Source organism: Carcharodon carcharias, chromosome 20 (assembly GCF_017639515.1).
Source record: "Carcharodon carcharias isolate sCarCar2 chromosome 20, sCarCar2.pri, whole genome shotgun sequence".
NCBI classification, from domain to species: domain Eukaryota; kingdom Metazoa; phylum Chordata; class Chondrichthyes; order Lamniformes; family Lamnidae; genus Carcharodon; species Carcharodon carcharias.
This window is the reverse complement of record NC_054486.1, coordinates 10303835-10320623: the sequence shown is the minus strand read 5'-3', so window position 1 is coordinate 10320623 and position 16789 is coordinate 10303835. Positions and strand designations below refer to the sequence as shown.

Here is a 16789-nt window from a genome sequence, read left to right as displayed (position 1 = left end):
AAGGTGACCATTCATCTCCCAGTGATGTATTGCCAAACCACCTCTGTTTGTTTTAGTTGTTCCCTAATTTCGTTAAAATTATCAAAAATGACTTTATAAACAGGTAGTTAGATTTATGAACTTGGCTCAATGTTTTGTTGCCAAATATATCCATTTAGAATTGCTCTTGTGGAATAAGAAACTAATTCTAAACATTGATTTAGATTAGATACATCCAGTTTGTTTAAAAGCTACAAATATTGACACTTCACCATGTTGCATGTGGTTTGTTTTAATGGTATATAAGTGGACTAAATTCATATTTCAAATTATTATTCAACCTTCTTACAACTGCCAGTTTTTCACTTTTTTGTGCCTTTTCTACCATTCACCTCCCTCCCTGAAAGTGGCAACACTGGGTACAATTCCATCTGTACAACCTTCTGGTACCTCCTGTTCAACATTGCGTTTGACTAGACATTTTTTTTAAATTATTCTTTCACAGGCTGTGGGTGTCACTGGCTGGGCCAGCATTTGTTGTCCATCCCAAATCACCTCTGAGAAGGTGGTGGTGAGCCATCTGCTTGAATCACTGCAGTCCCTGTGGTGTAGGTCCACCCACAGTGCTGTTAGAGAGGGAGTTCCAGGATCTTGACCCAGCGACAGTGAAGGAACGGCCGATATATTTCCAAGTCGGGATGGTGAGTGGCCTGGAGGGGAACTTCCAGGTGGTGGTGTTCCCGCTGCCCTTGTCCTTCTAGATGGTAGAGCTTGTGGGTTTGGAAGGTGCTGTTGAAGGAACTTTGATGAGGTGCTCCAGTACATCTTGTATATGGTACACACTGCTGTCACTGTACATTGGTGGTGGAGGGTGTTAATGTTTAAGATGGTAGATGAAGTGCCAATAAGGTGGGCTACTTTGTCATGGTGGTGTTGAGCTTCTTTAATTTTATTGAAGTTGCACCCATCCAGGTAAGTGGAGAGTATTCCTTCACACTCCTGACTTGTGCCTTGTAGGTGGTGGACAGGCTTTGCGGAGTCAAGAGGTGAGTTAGTCACAGCAGAATTCCCAACCTCTGACCTGACCTGCTCTTCTAGTCACAGTATTTATATGGCTGCTCCAGTTAAGTTTCTGGTGAGTGGTAACCCCCAGGATGTTGATCGTGGGGGATTCGGTGATGGTAATGCTATTGAATGTCAAGGGGAGATGGTTAGATTCTCTCAGGTTGGAGATGGTCATTTCACCCAATATCTGTTCGAATTGTCGTTCTTCATGTGTGACTCTGGATGAGTATCAGCAAGGTATTCCTCATTGAAATCTTCCGCATTCCCAATCCCATGCTTTGTTGGTGTTAACTCACATTCACTCACAGTAGATTGCAGTCAGAAGCAGGACACTGGCTCTTTCCCAATCCACCCATTTAACCTTGACTCCAGCCCCTAAATCCTTTTATTTCCACACATCAATGTTTCTAACACAGAGTTGTCCATTATGTTCCAAAACAAATATTTCTGAATTAAACTATTTTTGCAGTTGTGTTTAAAGTAAATAATTGATTTAGGAATTGTATATTTTTGTGCAAAGTGCCACATCCTATTATTAGTTCTTTGAGGGATATACAATCTTACCCTTGCATCTTGCAAGACGTTGATTTTCACTAGACTGATGCCTTGACTCCAAGGGTCAAGCTATAATGTGAGATTAAAGAAACCAGGATTAGATTCCCTGGAATTTCGAAACATAAAGGGTGATTTGGTCAAGGTTTTCATGATGATATTAGGGAAACAGATAAGGGATTTATGCTGGTCGGGGAGTCTAGGGCTTGGGGGAACAGTCAGAAAATTAGAGCCAGACCTGTTTAGGAGTGATATTAGGAAACACTTCTTCACACACAGGGCGGTAGAAGATTGGAACACTCTCTCAAATGACAATTGATGCTAGATCAATTGTTAATTTTAGCAAGGAGATTGATTGATTTTTAGGGTATTCAGGAACAGGGGGCAAATCCCTGAGGAGGCTAAGATAGAAATGAGACTCATATCTCTTCAACAATGCCATGGAGCAAACTAAGGAGTTCTGAAACTCCATTTTAGGTGCTGGTAATATATCTCAGCGAGCATCTGAGGAATCATTGTTGCTTCTTGCATTCTGTAAAATATCGCAATGAAGCAAAGCCTGCTGCTGAAAGATGAAGGTGATGATAAAGTTAAGACTTCCTGCTTCATAGCGTGAGGTGGGGCAAAGGACGGTGAGGATGTGAGACAGCCAGGACCCATGGAAAGTAGGACGTAACTCCAAATAGCTCAGAAATAACATAATTTCACATGTGCCACCCTCCCCCACCTGTCTGAAGGTTGGGGAGAGTCAGAGGGTTGGGGGAGCGAATGGTGGGGTCAGGGGGAGAGTTGGAGGGCTGGGGAGGGAGTTAGAGGAGTCAGTGGGGATTCGGTGGGTAGGAGAGCGATTGTCAGTTGTGTAATTACCCAGGAATATATATGCATATTTTTCTGTTTAATATTTCCAAGGTAACTCCCCAGATAAGTAGGTTGGAACCCTCCAAAGTCTCTGACTCTAAGTCAGAGACGGAGACTTTTTTAGAGGGTCTGGGGAACAGAGGAATTGCCTCTCAGGAGTTGAAACTTGCTGGGAAATTCCCATGGAGTCAGTGCACTGGGACTTCTGAGGGTTCCTGTAGCAAACCCTCCAGGGTACATCTGGTCCCTGGCTATCTGGAGACTGGAAAATCTGTTTTTTTTTTTTTGGTTGGCTTTGCTTTAAAGCTTTAAAGGCTTGTTTTCAAACCAATGAAAAATCAAGATAGATCAAAGCTGGGCGTAAACTTTGGAAAAGTGAGACTGACCATTGGTGACTTTTAAAGCAGTAAACTTTTCTACGGTGCTCACAAGGTTAACATTGCATTAAGGTTTGGAATCTGAAGCAGCTACAACTACAGTGATTATTTGGAGAGCTTCAGTCAACTAATCTGTACCATTTCTTCATTAGTGAGAACATTATTTGGAAAATTTTAATGGACTACAATGTTGTTTTGTGTTGTTTCGCAATACTGCCTTGTGGCTCTGTAACACAAACATCTGCGATAACAATGGGTCTTTCTTATTACATTTTGGAACATAAAAGCATGTACCTTGCTTCTGTTATTTTTTGAACTACGAGTTGTCAATTACATTTTATACAATTGCCAATGAGTTAATGATTTAGAAATATAGATTAGTTTCAGATAAGTACCATAAGCAGAGAGTTAACTGGAATAGAATTACAGTTTCCCGTAGGAATAAATTATGAAGATGAGACCTTTGCATGACACAAAATACTTAACTATTCATGCTGTGGTTTGGTTGATATGAAAGTACCAAGAAGCACTGTACAGAGATTTTAAGCTTATTATTTGCTTTTAACTAGGTCATGACTGCATTGAAATGGAATGTAGATTCCTTTGGTAATACACCCATAAGGCTTGACTGTAACTGGACCCACCCAATCCAGATCTTTCTGATTGATGTAAGGGTGCAATCAATTCGCTTGCTGAAAAAATTAATTAATTTTTCATTAAAGTCCAGCTTTATAAAAGTCACAAGTGGTTTTTGTGCCATTGTTAAGACCTTTTACAAGGGGCTGTGGCTCTGCTGAATCGGTAGTTTATGGCGATCTATATTTCGTTGTGACATTGTTAACTGTGTTGCATATGTAGAGTGCACATGTGCAAATGGCACACTGGCTGTGAGATTTTGTTTAGTTGATACTAAAGTTGATGCCTCACATTTAGTATTATTAAAAAATGCTTATTTTGTGGTGTTAAGACTAGACCAGCGTACAAAACACATTTGTACCATTGCTGAGGGAAAAGTACAAAATATGAGAGATGGCACCATTTATCAATATAAAAAGTGATTATCTGTTTGTGGAGTTAAGTGAATTTGAATCCTCTCCTGTTTAGGAAGTCATGTCAAAAGCAGCAATATTCACTGTTTATTCTACCTGAATGTTTCAGTCTCTTGCTGGATACTAATGCAAGAATTGATCAGTCAGAAGTGTTAAAGTGCATCTCCAAAGTTGATCAGGAGGGTGTATTACACTGTTACTGTTGACATCCCATCTCAGCAGAAGCATAGTCAAATACAAGTGAACCTCGATTTTCCACTATAATGAGCATGTCTGTGCAGATATTGGAAGTTGGCAGGTAAGTGGGGGGATTCTGCAAAACACCATGGATTCTGGAAATCTGGAATGCAAACTAAGTGCTGGGAATACTCAGCGGGTCTGGCAGCCTCTGTGGAGAGAGAAACAGTGTTAACATTTCAGTTGGATGATTGTGTCAGAACTGGAAGAAGTTATAGATTTAACAGTTTTTAACCAAGTACAGGGGGGTGGCAGGTGGGGGAGTGCGGGGAGGTTGGGAAGAAGTGGGTGGGACAAGAGAACAAAAGGAAAGGTCTGTGAAGGCGGGACAGGTTAAATGGCGAGGCATGATGAAGCAGAGCAAAAGGGGCTAGTCCTAGGACAAGTAAAGAAAAAAAGATGGGCCTAGAGGAGTTGTAAATGGCAACAGCAGAACCATTACCAACTTCACTGCTTGGAAAATGAGAACATTTGAAGGTACTGAATGCAATGTTGAGTCCCGACAGTTGTAAAGTTCCTAGTGCAAAGATGAGGAGTTTCTCAAGCTACCATTGTGCTTTATTGGAACAGTGTAGGAGGCCGAGGACAGAATGAGAGACAGAATGCACGGGGGATTAAAATGGCAAACATAGGACCACATTTGTGGACTTAACAGAGGTCTTCAGCAAAGCGATCACCCAATCTGCATTTGGTCTCCCCAGTGCAAATGAGACTGCATTGTGTGTAGTGAATACAGTGTACTAAACTGAAAGAAGCACAAGTAAATCACTAGCTCGTTTGAGGAGGAGGTAAAAGGGCAGGTGATACAACTTATACACTTTCATAGGAGGATGCTGTGGGAAAGGGAATGGATCTAGGGGATGATGACAGAGTGGGCTCGGGTATTGCAAAGGGAACCATCCCACTAGAATTCCGAAAGGAGGGGTGGGAAGATATGTTCGGTGGTGACATCATGGCGGAGGGGCTGGGAGTGGTGGAGGATGACTCGCTGAATGGAGGGTGGGGGTCTAGTCACGTCAAAGGTGAGGACAGAGGGGGTCCGAATGTGTTTCTGGGCAAGAGGAGAAGGGTGGGGCAGGAACTAGGATGGACACAGTCAAGGCCCCTGTCGACCAAAGTGGAAGAAAGTCTCAGTGGAAGGAAAAGGAAGACCTACCAGAAACTCTAGTGCAGAAGGTTGAATCATCAGAACAGAGGCAACCGAGGTGGAGAAGATAGGAGAATGAACTAATCCTTCCAGGAAATGGTGTAATCAGTGGTGGGAGACCTTGGGGCAGCCTAGTACCAGAAATGGAAAAACTGAAGTTGGGAAAATATAGGGTGGAATTTAATGCTCTCCCCTGAGGTGAATTTGTGAGGGGTACTTAATTGAGTTAGAGGGGTGGGGGGGGGGGTTGGTACCCTGCTGCCTTCCCGCCTTTCCCCCAATTAAGACCAGACAGGAAGACTCGTGGACAGCCTTCCTGCCCTGATGCTAATTGAGGTCCTTAAGTGTCAGGTTTGCTTGCAGGCCCCTGAGGGGGACACCGACAGGCACTGATAATGTGTGAAGGAAGGGGCCACTGAGAGCCAACCCCCTCCCCTTCCAATACCACCCCCCCTCACCCTTCCTTCTCTGAGCTAACAACCTGTGACCTCCATCCCACCCTCACTCACCTGGGCCCCTCACTGATCCTGGGCCTCTGGTGGGTGCATTACCAACAGCTATCACCATTCTCCAGTGGTGCCACCTGCAATGGAGGGCTGCCGGCCTCTAATTGGTCAGCAGCTCCCGGGAGGGAGGATCTCTCTCCCTGGAATCTTTGATCCTGGGAAGGTCCGTAGCTGTTTGGCACTTCATACAATGGGCCTTCCCTATAAAAAGGCATTGCAGGGCTCTCATTCTCTGTCTAGCGAGACCTTCATCACCTTGATTAAATTCCGCCATGGAGTTAGGAATAGACCATGGTGAAGGTGAGGGAACCTAGTTCATGACCTTTTCCAATACGGGTTGGAGCAGAAAGCGGCACTGATGCATTCGTTGATGTACCTGGAAAAAAAGTTGAGAGGGGACCTGAATATGACTGAAACAAAGGATGTTCCACATATCCCATGACAAGACAGCCTGCCTAGGGCCGATAAGGGTTGCCGTAGAACACGTTTTATTTGGAGGAAGTGAATAGAATCCAAGAAGTTGTTCAGTGTAAGATTACGTTTGGACAGGTGGAGGAGAATGTGGTGGAAGGAGCCTGGTTCAGGAAGATGTGGAGACTATCCTTTTAGACAATGGGAGTGTAAACAGAATGGATGTCGATGGCCCACTTTATTTTGCCTTACACAGTGGCTTTGAAATTAGGCCATGTGAATTTTACTGTTTAACTTAAAAATTATTTTGCCTTCATACTCTCGAGCATTGTCTGTATGTCATTACTAGCACACTGTAATTTTGGCTTTTGATGTCTCTGAAACCAAGATTGTACAGTTTAGTACTTGCCTTTTTTTTCATTTTAACTATTAATATTTGGGAAAGTACTTCCAGATCCTAAACCTCACCTGAAGTGAAATATCAGAGCTACCTAAATACTAATTTCTATCAGGCAGATACCAACTATTATTCTGATTGGTCAAGAACATAGAGTATAAATTCCAGCCCAGCCCAGCCTCTCAGATTGTCCAGAAGTCTCCCAGAATTGCTGATTGATCTCCAAGGTGTCACTGCTGGCAACCTGGGAGAAAAGTACTTGGTGTGTGTTCTGAAGTAATGTCATATTGGATTTGGAACATTAACTCTGGTTCTCTCTCCACAGATGTTGCCAGACCTGTTGAGTTTTTCCAGCATTTTCTGTTTCCATTTTGGTTCTGACATGACTCTGTCTCCTCTGCTTCCATCTCTCCCCCACACCACCACTCCAGACTGAGGTGTGCCCAAGGTATCGAAATGTTCTCTCTGGTTCTCACATAGCATAGGCCAAAGCTGCTCCTCTGTTGATACCATGGGGCATCATTCTTCCCCAAAAGCCTCAACTCCTAGAGTTGATCTCTGCATGCGTGTGTGTGTGCACACGTGTGTGTGTGAGCCTGCAGGTGTATTTGTGTGCATGTGCATGAGTGTGTGTGTGTGTGCACATGCGTTGTGCACACATGTGCATGTAATTCTCAACTCTTGGTCCTTTTGGTTCCATGATAATCACAATTTAAGAAGATAAGGAGGCTTTTTGTTTTGAAGTGTAGGAGTCTTCAGTGGATGGTTTAAAGCTCTCAGCTCAAAACCTCAAGAAATTCCAGTCAAAGCTTGCACTTAGAGATTGGCTGTGGCCCTCAGCACTGTCCAGTTGGCTATTGTTGTGCCCATAAAATAAGCCTGACGGTTTTGAATTTAGGCCCCACAGTCTCTGAAAGATCAGTTAAAGAGCTCTCAGTTGCTTTTTAGTCAGCTTGTGCAAAACTAAACTCTAATAGCCGTGGAAAACATTGTATTGATCAAGAGGGGGGTTAATAGGAGTGTAGGTAACTGAGTGCAGGTAAGTGATAAGACTGATTATCCAGCAGGAAGTTTGAACCAACAAAAAACATACCAGCGGAAACATCGGAAGGCATCCCATTGGAAAGCATTGCCCTGAATCAAATCCTATACACAGCTTTGCACAAAGCCATATTTTTTTTAAATTTAAGGAGTTTTTTTTTTGTTGTTACTGTTGTTTTGTGGTATGACTTATTAACTTAAAAGTTAACAGATGTTGACCCTCCATCAAAGCTCAATAACTATTTACAGAGTCAGGAACTGCCCGCACGTCAAACAAAAACCATCCCATTCTTACTCACCATGGAGAAAATTAAATATTTGTGAATTTTTAGCCGCACATTTACTTATTCCATGAACTTCATTGTCTCTTTTTTTTAACGGACAATGCTCACCCATTTCTTATCTTATGGCCTCTTTATTATTAAGAGGTAACATCTAGTTACACTTTAACTAAGATTTATTCTGATTTTATAAGCAAGACTCTATTTATCGTCAATCTGCTCACAGAATTCTAGCTGAAATTAGTAGGTGGTTTCCTTTGAAAGAGGAAAATATAAATTGATGCGCTTAATTCTCCTTTAAGCTGTAGTATGTAGCACACTGATCACACAGCAGACACTTCAGTGTGCTCAGTTATGCACACTGTCTGTGAACTCGCTTCTCACACGGCTGACATTGGGTGGGGTGTTTGATAAGTACCTGGCTGGACTGCGGAAGTAGCTGAGGGAATTAGAAAAGAGAAATATGAAACCAGTGCTGTGGGCTCCCTTGCTTTGCAGTAAAGCCGGAAACTGGCATTCCAGCTGAAAGCTGGAGCTGGATGGTGGGGGGCGGAGGTTACTTGTACACTCTCTCTCTCTCTCTCTCGAGAACACCGGATTTTCAACTGCCATTTACTGCATGAAGAATCATCCAGTCTTTTCAGGCCTGCTGTTCTCCACCTTCAGTGCAACATAAACGCTCTGGCTGATTTGAGTGCTGGATGAAGCCTGTTTAATCTCGGCCCGCTGAAAGTCCTGGTTTTTTTGGAATGCCTGTGAAGAAAGTCAGGAGACTGGAGAGAGCACAGGAAGGATGTTTTCAGAAGTTTATTCCTGTTTTGGCATTGGAGCCTAGCATCCCTTGACTTGGATTCTGATAGTTTTGAGGTTTACTTTGAAAACTCGGGCCTTCTCGTAGTCATTGCACTGAATGTTTCTTCAGAGATTTTTCTTTCAACTTTGGGAGAAGGGACCTTTTATTTATATTATACGTCAGGATAACGACCTTAAATGGTCCTCCTTTGACAGACCTTTGAGGTAGAAGTAAGGTGAACCAAATCCACGGTGGTTCTGTTGTTTAATGAAGAACGTGACATGGCAACCTTTATCAGCTTTCAGTCTATAGGAACCGGCAAACAGTTGTATTAGTCTGCTCCGCAGGTGTTTGAAGAGACTGCTTCCAATAAGTGCCCGCTGGTTTTATGCTTTGGTTCTGCGAACCTAACGATCAAAGAGTGGTCGGCAGGCGGGGGATGGGTGAAGGTGAACGTTCGCTGCAGAAATAGATTTTGGCAATTTGTTGTCCAAATTATAATCTGTCAGCGGCTGATACAAATGATGGCCTAAATTTCCATAACCAAGCAAACATTTTCAGAGAGGGGAGTCAATTGAAAAGTAGCAAGATGACAGAAAATGTAAATAATGGTGACGGTGCTGAAATGGGACACACGGGGAATTCAGCAACACCTTCCACAGAAGGTGCTTCCTCATTGTTTTCCTCATTTTCTATGAAGATGCCATTTCTTGCTCGCCGTAGTGGGATTAAGCCTGTCTCAGAAACAGCAAAGCCGAACAACGACCAGGGAGGCGCATGGTTGACTTTCTTTCGTTCTTTAGATCCCGATAAGATGTCCGACAACAGTAAGGAGAAGGATGTTGGAACTGCCTCCGACAAGCCAATTGTTGAGGCAAAGGAGGAACCGGAGAAAGTTGACGAGCAAGTGTTGCATGGGCAGTTCCTCGATGACCAAGTCCAGATCGAAAACACTGAAAAGGGAAATGAAGAATCTGGCATTCCCGAGGAAACCCTTACTTCCACAGATCTGTTAGAGAAAGGCCTTGTTGAAGGTCCGGTACATGTCATTCTCGTTCAGACAACGAGTGACACTGAGTCAGAGGATGAAGCTGGACCAGAAAAAACACGAATTGCTGAAACTGAAGTTCCATTGTCAGTTGGTGAAAACTCAAAGCACATTCCAGAACAAAATCTGCCAAAGGATAATGAGCTTACGTCAAGTCAGCAATGGGACAACATTGTTGTATCTGAAGCTGAAGAGACAAAGGCGCTCCCTGAACTCAGATTGACAAAAGAGAATTTAATCTCACAGATGGAATCCAATAAAGATCTAACAGAAACCTCTGAGAGAAGCAATGAAGCTGAAGAAAACTCATTAGAGGAGTTAAGTAACATACCATCGCTACCCATGCCAACTGCTAGCTCAAACAACTGTCCCAGCCGAGAAATCCCACCATCACAGACAGAGGGGACTTTTCAAATGCCTCCCCTCTTCAGCGGATTACGGTTATTGAAGAAAGGTGCTGTAGGTGAGGACAGGGAGACTGTGGCAGAGATCAAACAGAAGGATACTGATTTAGCGATGTTAAAATTGACTAAACCAGGTCAAAAATCAGCAGCTAAACTCTTAACAGAATCCTTATCGAAGAGGAAAGACGATCGAAAACCACCAGAGCTGAAGAAAAATTCCGGGCTTTTGGATCAGCTCAGTCAGTTAATCTTCGACGCTCCCAAAACCGAGGATAGAATGGTTGCTTCTGCTGAGGATCAGCAGCCAGAACGCACTGACAAACCGTCACCCCCAGAACCATCAGCCACGGCAGTGCCTGTCACCCCTGAGACCGCTTTGGAGAGTTTCAAATCACTATTCATGGCCAAACCTGTGAAAAAGGACGGAACTGATTTAGAAGAGCTGGAAAAATTGAAAAGGAGAAAAAAGCAAGAAAAGGAGTCACTCAAAGCAATTTTTGAACGGTCTTTCGTAAAGCAGCCCCCTGAGCAGAAACACTGGGTAGCGTCTACAGAAGTAAAATCCGTAAGTCGCTAACATTTTATTTTTGGAAGTCAATGTATAGTATGAGTGAATATTTGAAACTGGGTGACAATCGTCGCCGATTTAATTTAAATTTTTGATTGCTCTGCAGGAAAGGTTTGCGTTTATATAGCATCTTGCAGGATGTCCCAAATTACTTCATGGCCAATGAAGTGCTTTCAAACATGTGTCACTGTTGTAACATAGGAAGTGCAGCAGCCAACAAGGGGTGGAATCTTACGCTATGACAGGGCCATAAGATCTCACTTCATGTGGCGTGCAGTAAGAAACAATAACCCAATAGTCTGTTTTTGTGATGTTGGTTGAGGGGTAAATAATATCCAGGAGACCTCAAGGAAGCCCTTTCTTCTTCAGCATAATGCCCTGGTATTGTTTCCTATACCTGGGAGCAAACTGGGTCTCATTGGAAACACAGCACCCCTATCGGTGCAGAATTCCCTCAGCGGAGTGTTGGCCAAGGTTAGATTTTTGTGCTCAAATATCTAGAGTGGGATTTTAAACTCGGGCGAGAGTGACACCCACTCTTGTGAATGTTCTTTAAAAGTTTGCAAATCAAGATGAACCGTTTGTTAGTTAATTGGTATATCCTAGAAACAATTTTGTAAAAAGAAATAAATTTCAAAGCTCCCGTTACAGCTTCTGATACAGATCTGTGAATATACAGGCTACACCTGCCCCTTTGTTCAGGGACATAACACCACCTGGACAAAATTTTCTCTTTGACATTTGGGGGGGGGGGGGGCTAGTGGTGGGGGTGGGGGTGTGTGGGGTTGGGGGGTGAGGGGTGGGTGGATGGGGTGAGGTGTGGATGGGGTGGGGAGAGGGGTGGGGTGGGGGGGGTGTGTAGGGTTGGGGGGTGGGTGGGGTGGGGTGGTGGGGAGCTGGGGTGAGGGGTGGGTGGGGTGGGGAGAGGGGTGGGGTGGGGGGGGGGCGGGTGCGGGGGCTGTCGGCCCCGCATGCTAACGCGTAAAATAATGCATGGTGACGTTGGGCGTGCGTCCCAATGTCACCGCGCATCATTCAAGTCTCTCGCTCGGCGGGCGCATGCCAGAGGCAGCTGTGCGCCCGCCGAACTGTCAAGGGCCTGTTAAGGCCATTAAAAAAGCAATTAAACTAATTCTCAACGTCCAACCTTAAGGTTAGTTGGGGGGCGGGTGGGGGGTGGGGCAGGCAAAGAGCCCAGGCGGCCTTCGCGTTTTTCATGAAACCTCATCCACGGGCGGGGTGAGGTTTCATGAAGGGTTTATTAAATTAATAAATCAATTTGGCTCATTTTATAAACATGTCCCAGCTCGTGTTATATTGTCACATGAGGGGACACGTGTAAATGATTTTTAACTTCCTTTATTTTAAGCTTTCAATGTGAACCTGATCTCCCTGGGGCACGGAGTTGACTCAGGGAGTTTGCTGCGCTCATTTGTGCGCATGTGCGAAAGAGCGCATGCAGGCCCTGACTCCCCCTCCTCCCCCACCCGCCCACACAGGTAGCACTGAGCGCTACAGGCCGTGCATCACGCTGGTCGGGCCTTAATTGTGTTCCGGAAACACGGGGCAGAATTTATCCTATGGCGGGTTTCTAGCCCTGCCACCGGAGGAGTCAGTGGGGAACGCATTCCTGAAAATCAGCCTGCCCCACAGCCAGTGGTCGGAGGCCAGTAGCTCTGTACTCCCAGCAGCACCGCCAGGTGTGGTGGCCATCGCTGGAACTACAAGCAGTTCCCAGAGTCCAAGTGCTGGAGCCCAGTCCAGGGTCTCACGGTAGGGAGGGGAGCCCTGAGGGAGTTGGGGAGATGTTGGCGGGGGTTGTGATTTATAGGCAGCCAGGGAGGAAGCACCCGGGGACAGGACCCAGATGGAGGGAGGGGCACCTTATCTTGATAGGGGGCCCGTAACGGAAGTGTGCTGCCTCTCCCACCCAAGGCTCGAGCAGGCTCATCTGCCGAGCATCCCTCCCAGGCCTGAAACCCTCCCACTGGTCTCGGAATCGCGGCTGGGGCAGGTTCCACAATTGTCCACAAGGGCCGCATTTGGGGTGAGGGTGGACAGGCTGTCCTCGGCCTTGTCAGCTGCCAGTAAAATTGTGGTAGGTCAGGGGCGGGCGGGGAATTTCCTGGGGCCCCTGACTTCAAATCTGCCAGCAGGGGGACTGTACAATTCTGCCCAGGACGCCATTTAGGTAGCAAATGTTCAAGACCTACAAAGGAAAATTAACATCCAAAAATCTTTTCAACTGCCTATTTCTGTTGAAAATAATAGAACCGGGTTTTTGCAGTCACAGTCATCTGAATATTGATTCACCTGACTTTTTTAAGTTAGCGGAACTAAGAGTTCTGCAGTTCATTATTAGTGACTATTAACTATTTGCAGCAATGGGACATGATGACCATGGTTTGTGATGGATATTTTCCATCGTTTCAATTTGAAGCAATGGTGTAGCCAGCAGTGGAAAATTAGCTGTTGAAGCACAAGTTTATGTTCCAACAGCTAATTGGCTGACTACCCTAAGAAATTTGGCTGTAAAACTAATGTGTTGTATCCATTTATCCCTCTGCTCCTGCTGCTTCAACTGTACCCTGTGCTAAGCTCCTGTGAAATTAGGGCTTTCCATCTGTAGGGCAAAGTCTAATCTTGGAAAGAAGGCTCAATGGAGATGTAACAGGAGCTGTTGACAAGAGTGTATCGGGGGATTAAAGTGCTCTGGGCACTGGGAGATTGGTGGAGATTATTTTGCGTCTGAAGTGGAGGAGATGGAGTGGGAAAGAGCTGTAAGCTGGGGATAGGTAGTTGGAATACAAAAATATATGGGAGAGCATTTGCTGGGGTGGCTTTTGGAGAAATAATTTTGAGCATGGATAAGTGCACTTGCCACTTATTTTCCTTTAGATTTTCATTGGATAATGTCTTTGGAGAAGTTTATTGGGGTGATTTCGACTTTGTTTTTAAGGATTCAGAGAGAATATCCTAATATGTTGTGGACAAGATTCTTTAGCATGACCATTCCGTTAGTTGGGAGGGGTGGGGTGAGGGCTTTGTAGAGCAAGATTTTGATCTGTTCTGGAGCTCTTGTTAGACTCTTGCCCGACAGTATCTTTACTTCTGTAGTGGTTATCCATCATGATACCGAAAAGGGGATTGTGGTAGTGGGGGGCTGGTACTTGTCTAGGAGTTGTTATATTTCTCATGTATTCTATACCTTAATAGGTGGTAGCCTAGTACCTAACAAATTCATTTTTAAAATTTCAGTGGAGTTACTGTCAGTTTAGCTGTCACATTTTAGGATTGATTGAGCACTTGTACTCTTTATCTAAATAATCACTTGGTAGTATAGAACTTGAGTATTGCATAAAAAAGAGACATGCTGTCAAAGCTTGCAGTCAACAGGACAGATTCATAACAATACCAACAGTAAAGGGAACAGCAATTTATACTGAGATAAAAGCAAAAAAACTGTAGATGCTGGAAATCCAAAACAAAAACAGAAACAGAAATACCTGGAAAAACTCAGCAGGTCTGGCAGCATCGGTGGAGAAATGCACAGTTGACGTTTCGAGTCCTCATGACCCTTCAACAAAACTAAATAAAAATAGGAAAGAGGTGAAATATAAGCTGGTTTAAGGAGGGGGGGTGCGGGTTGTTGGGACAAACAGCCAGTAATAGGTGGACATAACCAAAAGATGTCACAGACAAAAGGACAAAGAGGTGGTGATATTATTTAAAGGAATGTGCTAATTAAGAGTAGAAAGCAGGACAGACAAGGTACAGAAAAGACTAATGGGGGTGGGGTGAAGGAATACTAAAAGGGCTAAAAGGTGGAGATAAACAATGGGTAGAAATACATTTAAAAATAATGGAAATAGGTGGGAAAAGAAAAATCTATATAAATTATTGGAAAAAACAAAAAGGAGGGGGAAAAATGGAAAGGGGATGGGGAAGGAGGAGAGAGTTCAAGATCTAAAATTGTCGAACTCAGTATTCAGTCCGGAAGGCTGTAAAGTGCCTATTCGGAAGGTGAGGTGCTGTTCCTCCAGTTTGGGTTGAGCTTCACTGGAACAATGCAATATTCATAAAGTCACAAGCAACATGCTCTAACCAAAGGTAAAGGCAAAAAGGCAAAAAATACCTGGAAAAACTCAGCAGGTCTGACAGCATCTGTGGAGAGGAACACAGTTAACGTTTTGAGTCCGAATGACTCTTCATCAGAACTAAGTAAAAGTAGAAAAGAGGTGAAATATAAGCTGGTTTAAGGGGGTGGGGGTGGGACAGATAGGGCTGGATAGAGGGCCAGTGATAGGTGGAGATATCCAAAAGATGTCGTAGACAAAAAGACAAAGCGGTGTTGATATTATCTAAGGAATGTGCTAATTAAGGGTAGAAAGCAGGACAAGCAAGGTACAGATAGTCCTAGTGGGGGTGGGGTGGGGTGAAGGGAAGGGATTGAAATAGGCTAAAAGGTAGAGATAAAACAATGGATGGAAATACATTTAAAAATAATGGAAATAGGTGGGAAAAGAAAAATATATATGGATTATTGGAAAAAGGGGGATCAGAAAGGGGGTGGGGATGGAGGAGAGAGTTCATGATCTAAAGTTATTGAACTCAATATTCAGTCCAGAAGGCTGTAAAGTGCCTAGTCGGAAGATGAGGTGCTGTTCCTCCAGTTTGGGTTGAGCTTCACTGGAACAATGCAGCAGGCCAAGGACGGACATGTGGGCATGAGAGCAGGGTGGTGTGTTGAAATGGCAAGCGACAGAGGGGTCTGGGTCATGCTTGTGGACAGACCGAAGGTGTTCTGCAAAGCGGTCACCCAGTCTGCGTTTGGTCTCTCCAATGTAGAGGAAACCGCATTGGGAGCAACGAATGCAGTAGAATAAGTTGAGGGAAGTGCAAGTGAAATGCTGCTTCACTTGAAAGGAGTGTTTGGGCCCTTGGACGGTGAGGAGAGAGGAAGTGAAGGGGCAGATGTTGCATCTTCTGCGGTTGCATGGGAAGGTGCCGTGGGAGGGGGTTGAGGAGTAGGGGGTGATGGAGGAGTGGACCAGGATGTCACGGAGGGAACGATCTCTACGGAATGCCACTGGGGGGTAGATGGGGGGGGGTGGGGGGGGGGGGGTGAAGGGAAGATGTGTTTGGTGGTGGCATCATGCTGGAGTTGGCGGAAATGGCGGAGGATGATCCTTTGAATGCGGAGGCTGGAGGGGTGATAAGTGAGGACAAGGGGGACCCTGTCATGTTTCTGGGAGGGAGGAGAAGGCGTGAGGCAGTGAAGCAGCATTTCACTTGCATTTCCCCCAACTTAGTCTACTGTGTTTGTTGCTCCCAATGTGGTTTCCTCTACATTGGAGAGACCAAACGCAGACTGGGTGACCGCTTGCAGAACACCTTCGGTCTGTCCGCAAGCATAACCCAGACCTCCCTGTCGCTTGCTATTTCAACACTCCACCCTGCTCTCATGCCCACATGTCTGTCCTTGGTCTGCTACAATGTTCCAGTGAAGCTCAATGCAAACTGGAGGAACAGCACCTCACCTTCCAAATAGGCACTTTACAGCCTTCCGGACTGAATATTGAGTTCAACAATTTTAGATCTTGAACTCTCTCCTCCATCCCCACCCCCTTTCCATTTCTTCCCCCTCCTTTTTGTTTTTTCCAATACTTTATATAGATTTTTCTTTTCCCACCTATTTCCATTATTTTTAAATGTATTTCCATCCATTGTTTATCTCTACCTTTTAGTATTCCTTCACCCCACCCCCACTAGAGCTATCTGTACCTTGTCTGTCCTGCTTTCTACTCTTAATTAGCACATTCCTTTAGATAATATCACCACCTTCAACACCTCTTTGTCCTTTTGTCTGTGACATCTTTTGGTTATCTCCACCTATCACTGGTTGCTTGTCCCAACAACCCCGCCGCCTCCCCCAAAACCAGCTTATATTTCACCCCTTTCCTATTTTTATTTAGTTCTGTTGAAGGGTCATGAGGACTCGAGACATCAACTGTGCTCTTCTCCACCGATGCTGCCAGACCTGCTGAGTTTTTCCAGGTATTTCTGTTTCTGTTTT

At 44.7% G+C, this 16789-nt stretch overlaps 1 protein-coding gene across 3 annotated transcripts in view; it reads left to right on the top strand.

Moving 5' to 3' along the window:
• Positions 1-16789, top strand: part of fmn1 (formin 1) — a 377136-nt gene that overhangs the window by 51134 nt on the left and 309213 nt on the right. Inside the window, exon 1 of one of the 3 annotated variants that reach the window (XM_041214617.1) lies at positions 8402-10710. The exons of the other annotated variants lie outside the window; for them this stretch is intronic. Within the exon in view, the coding sequence (XP_041070551.1) occupies positions 9283-10710 (1428 nt within the window). The 5' untranslated portion in view covers positions 8402-9282. Of the gene's footprint in view, positions 1-8401; positions 10711-16789 lie in introns of those variants that run through there. 3 annotated transcript variants of the gene reach the window in all.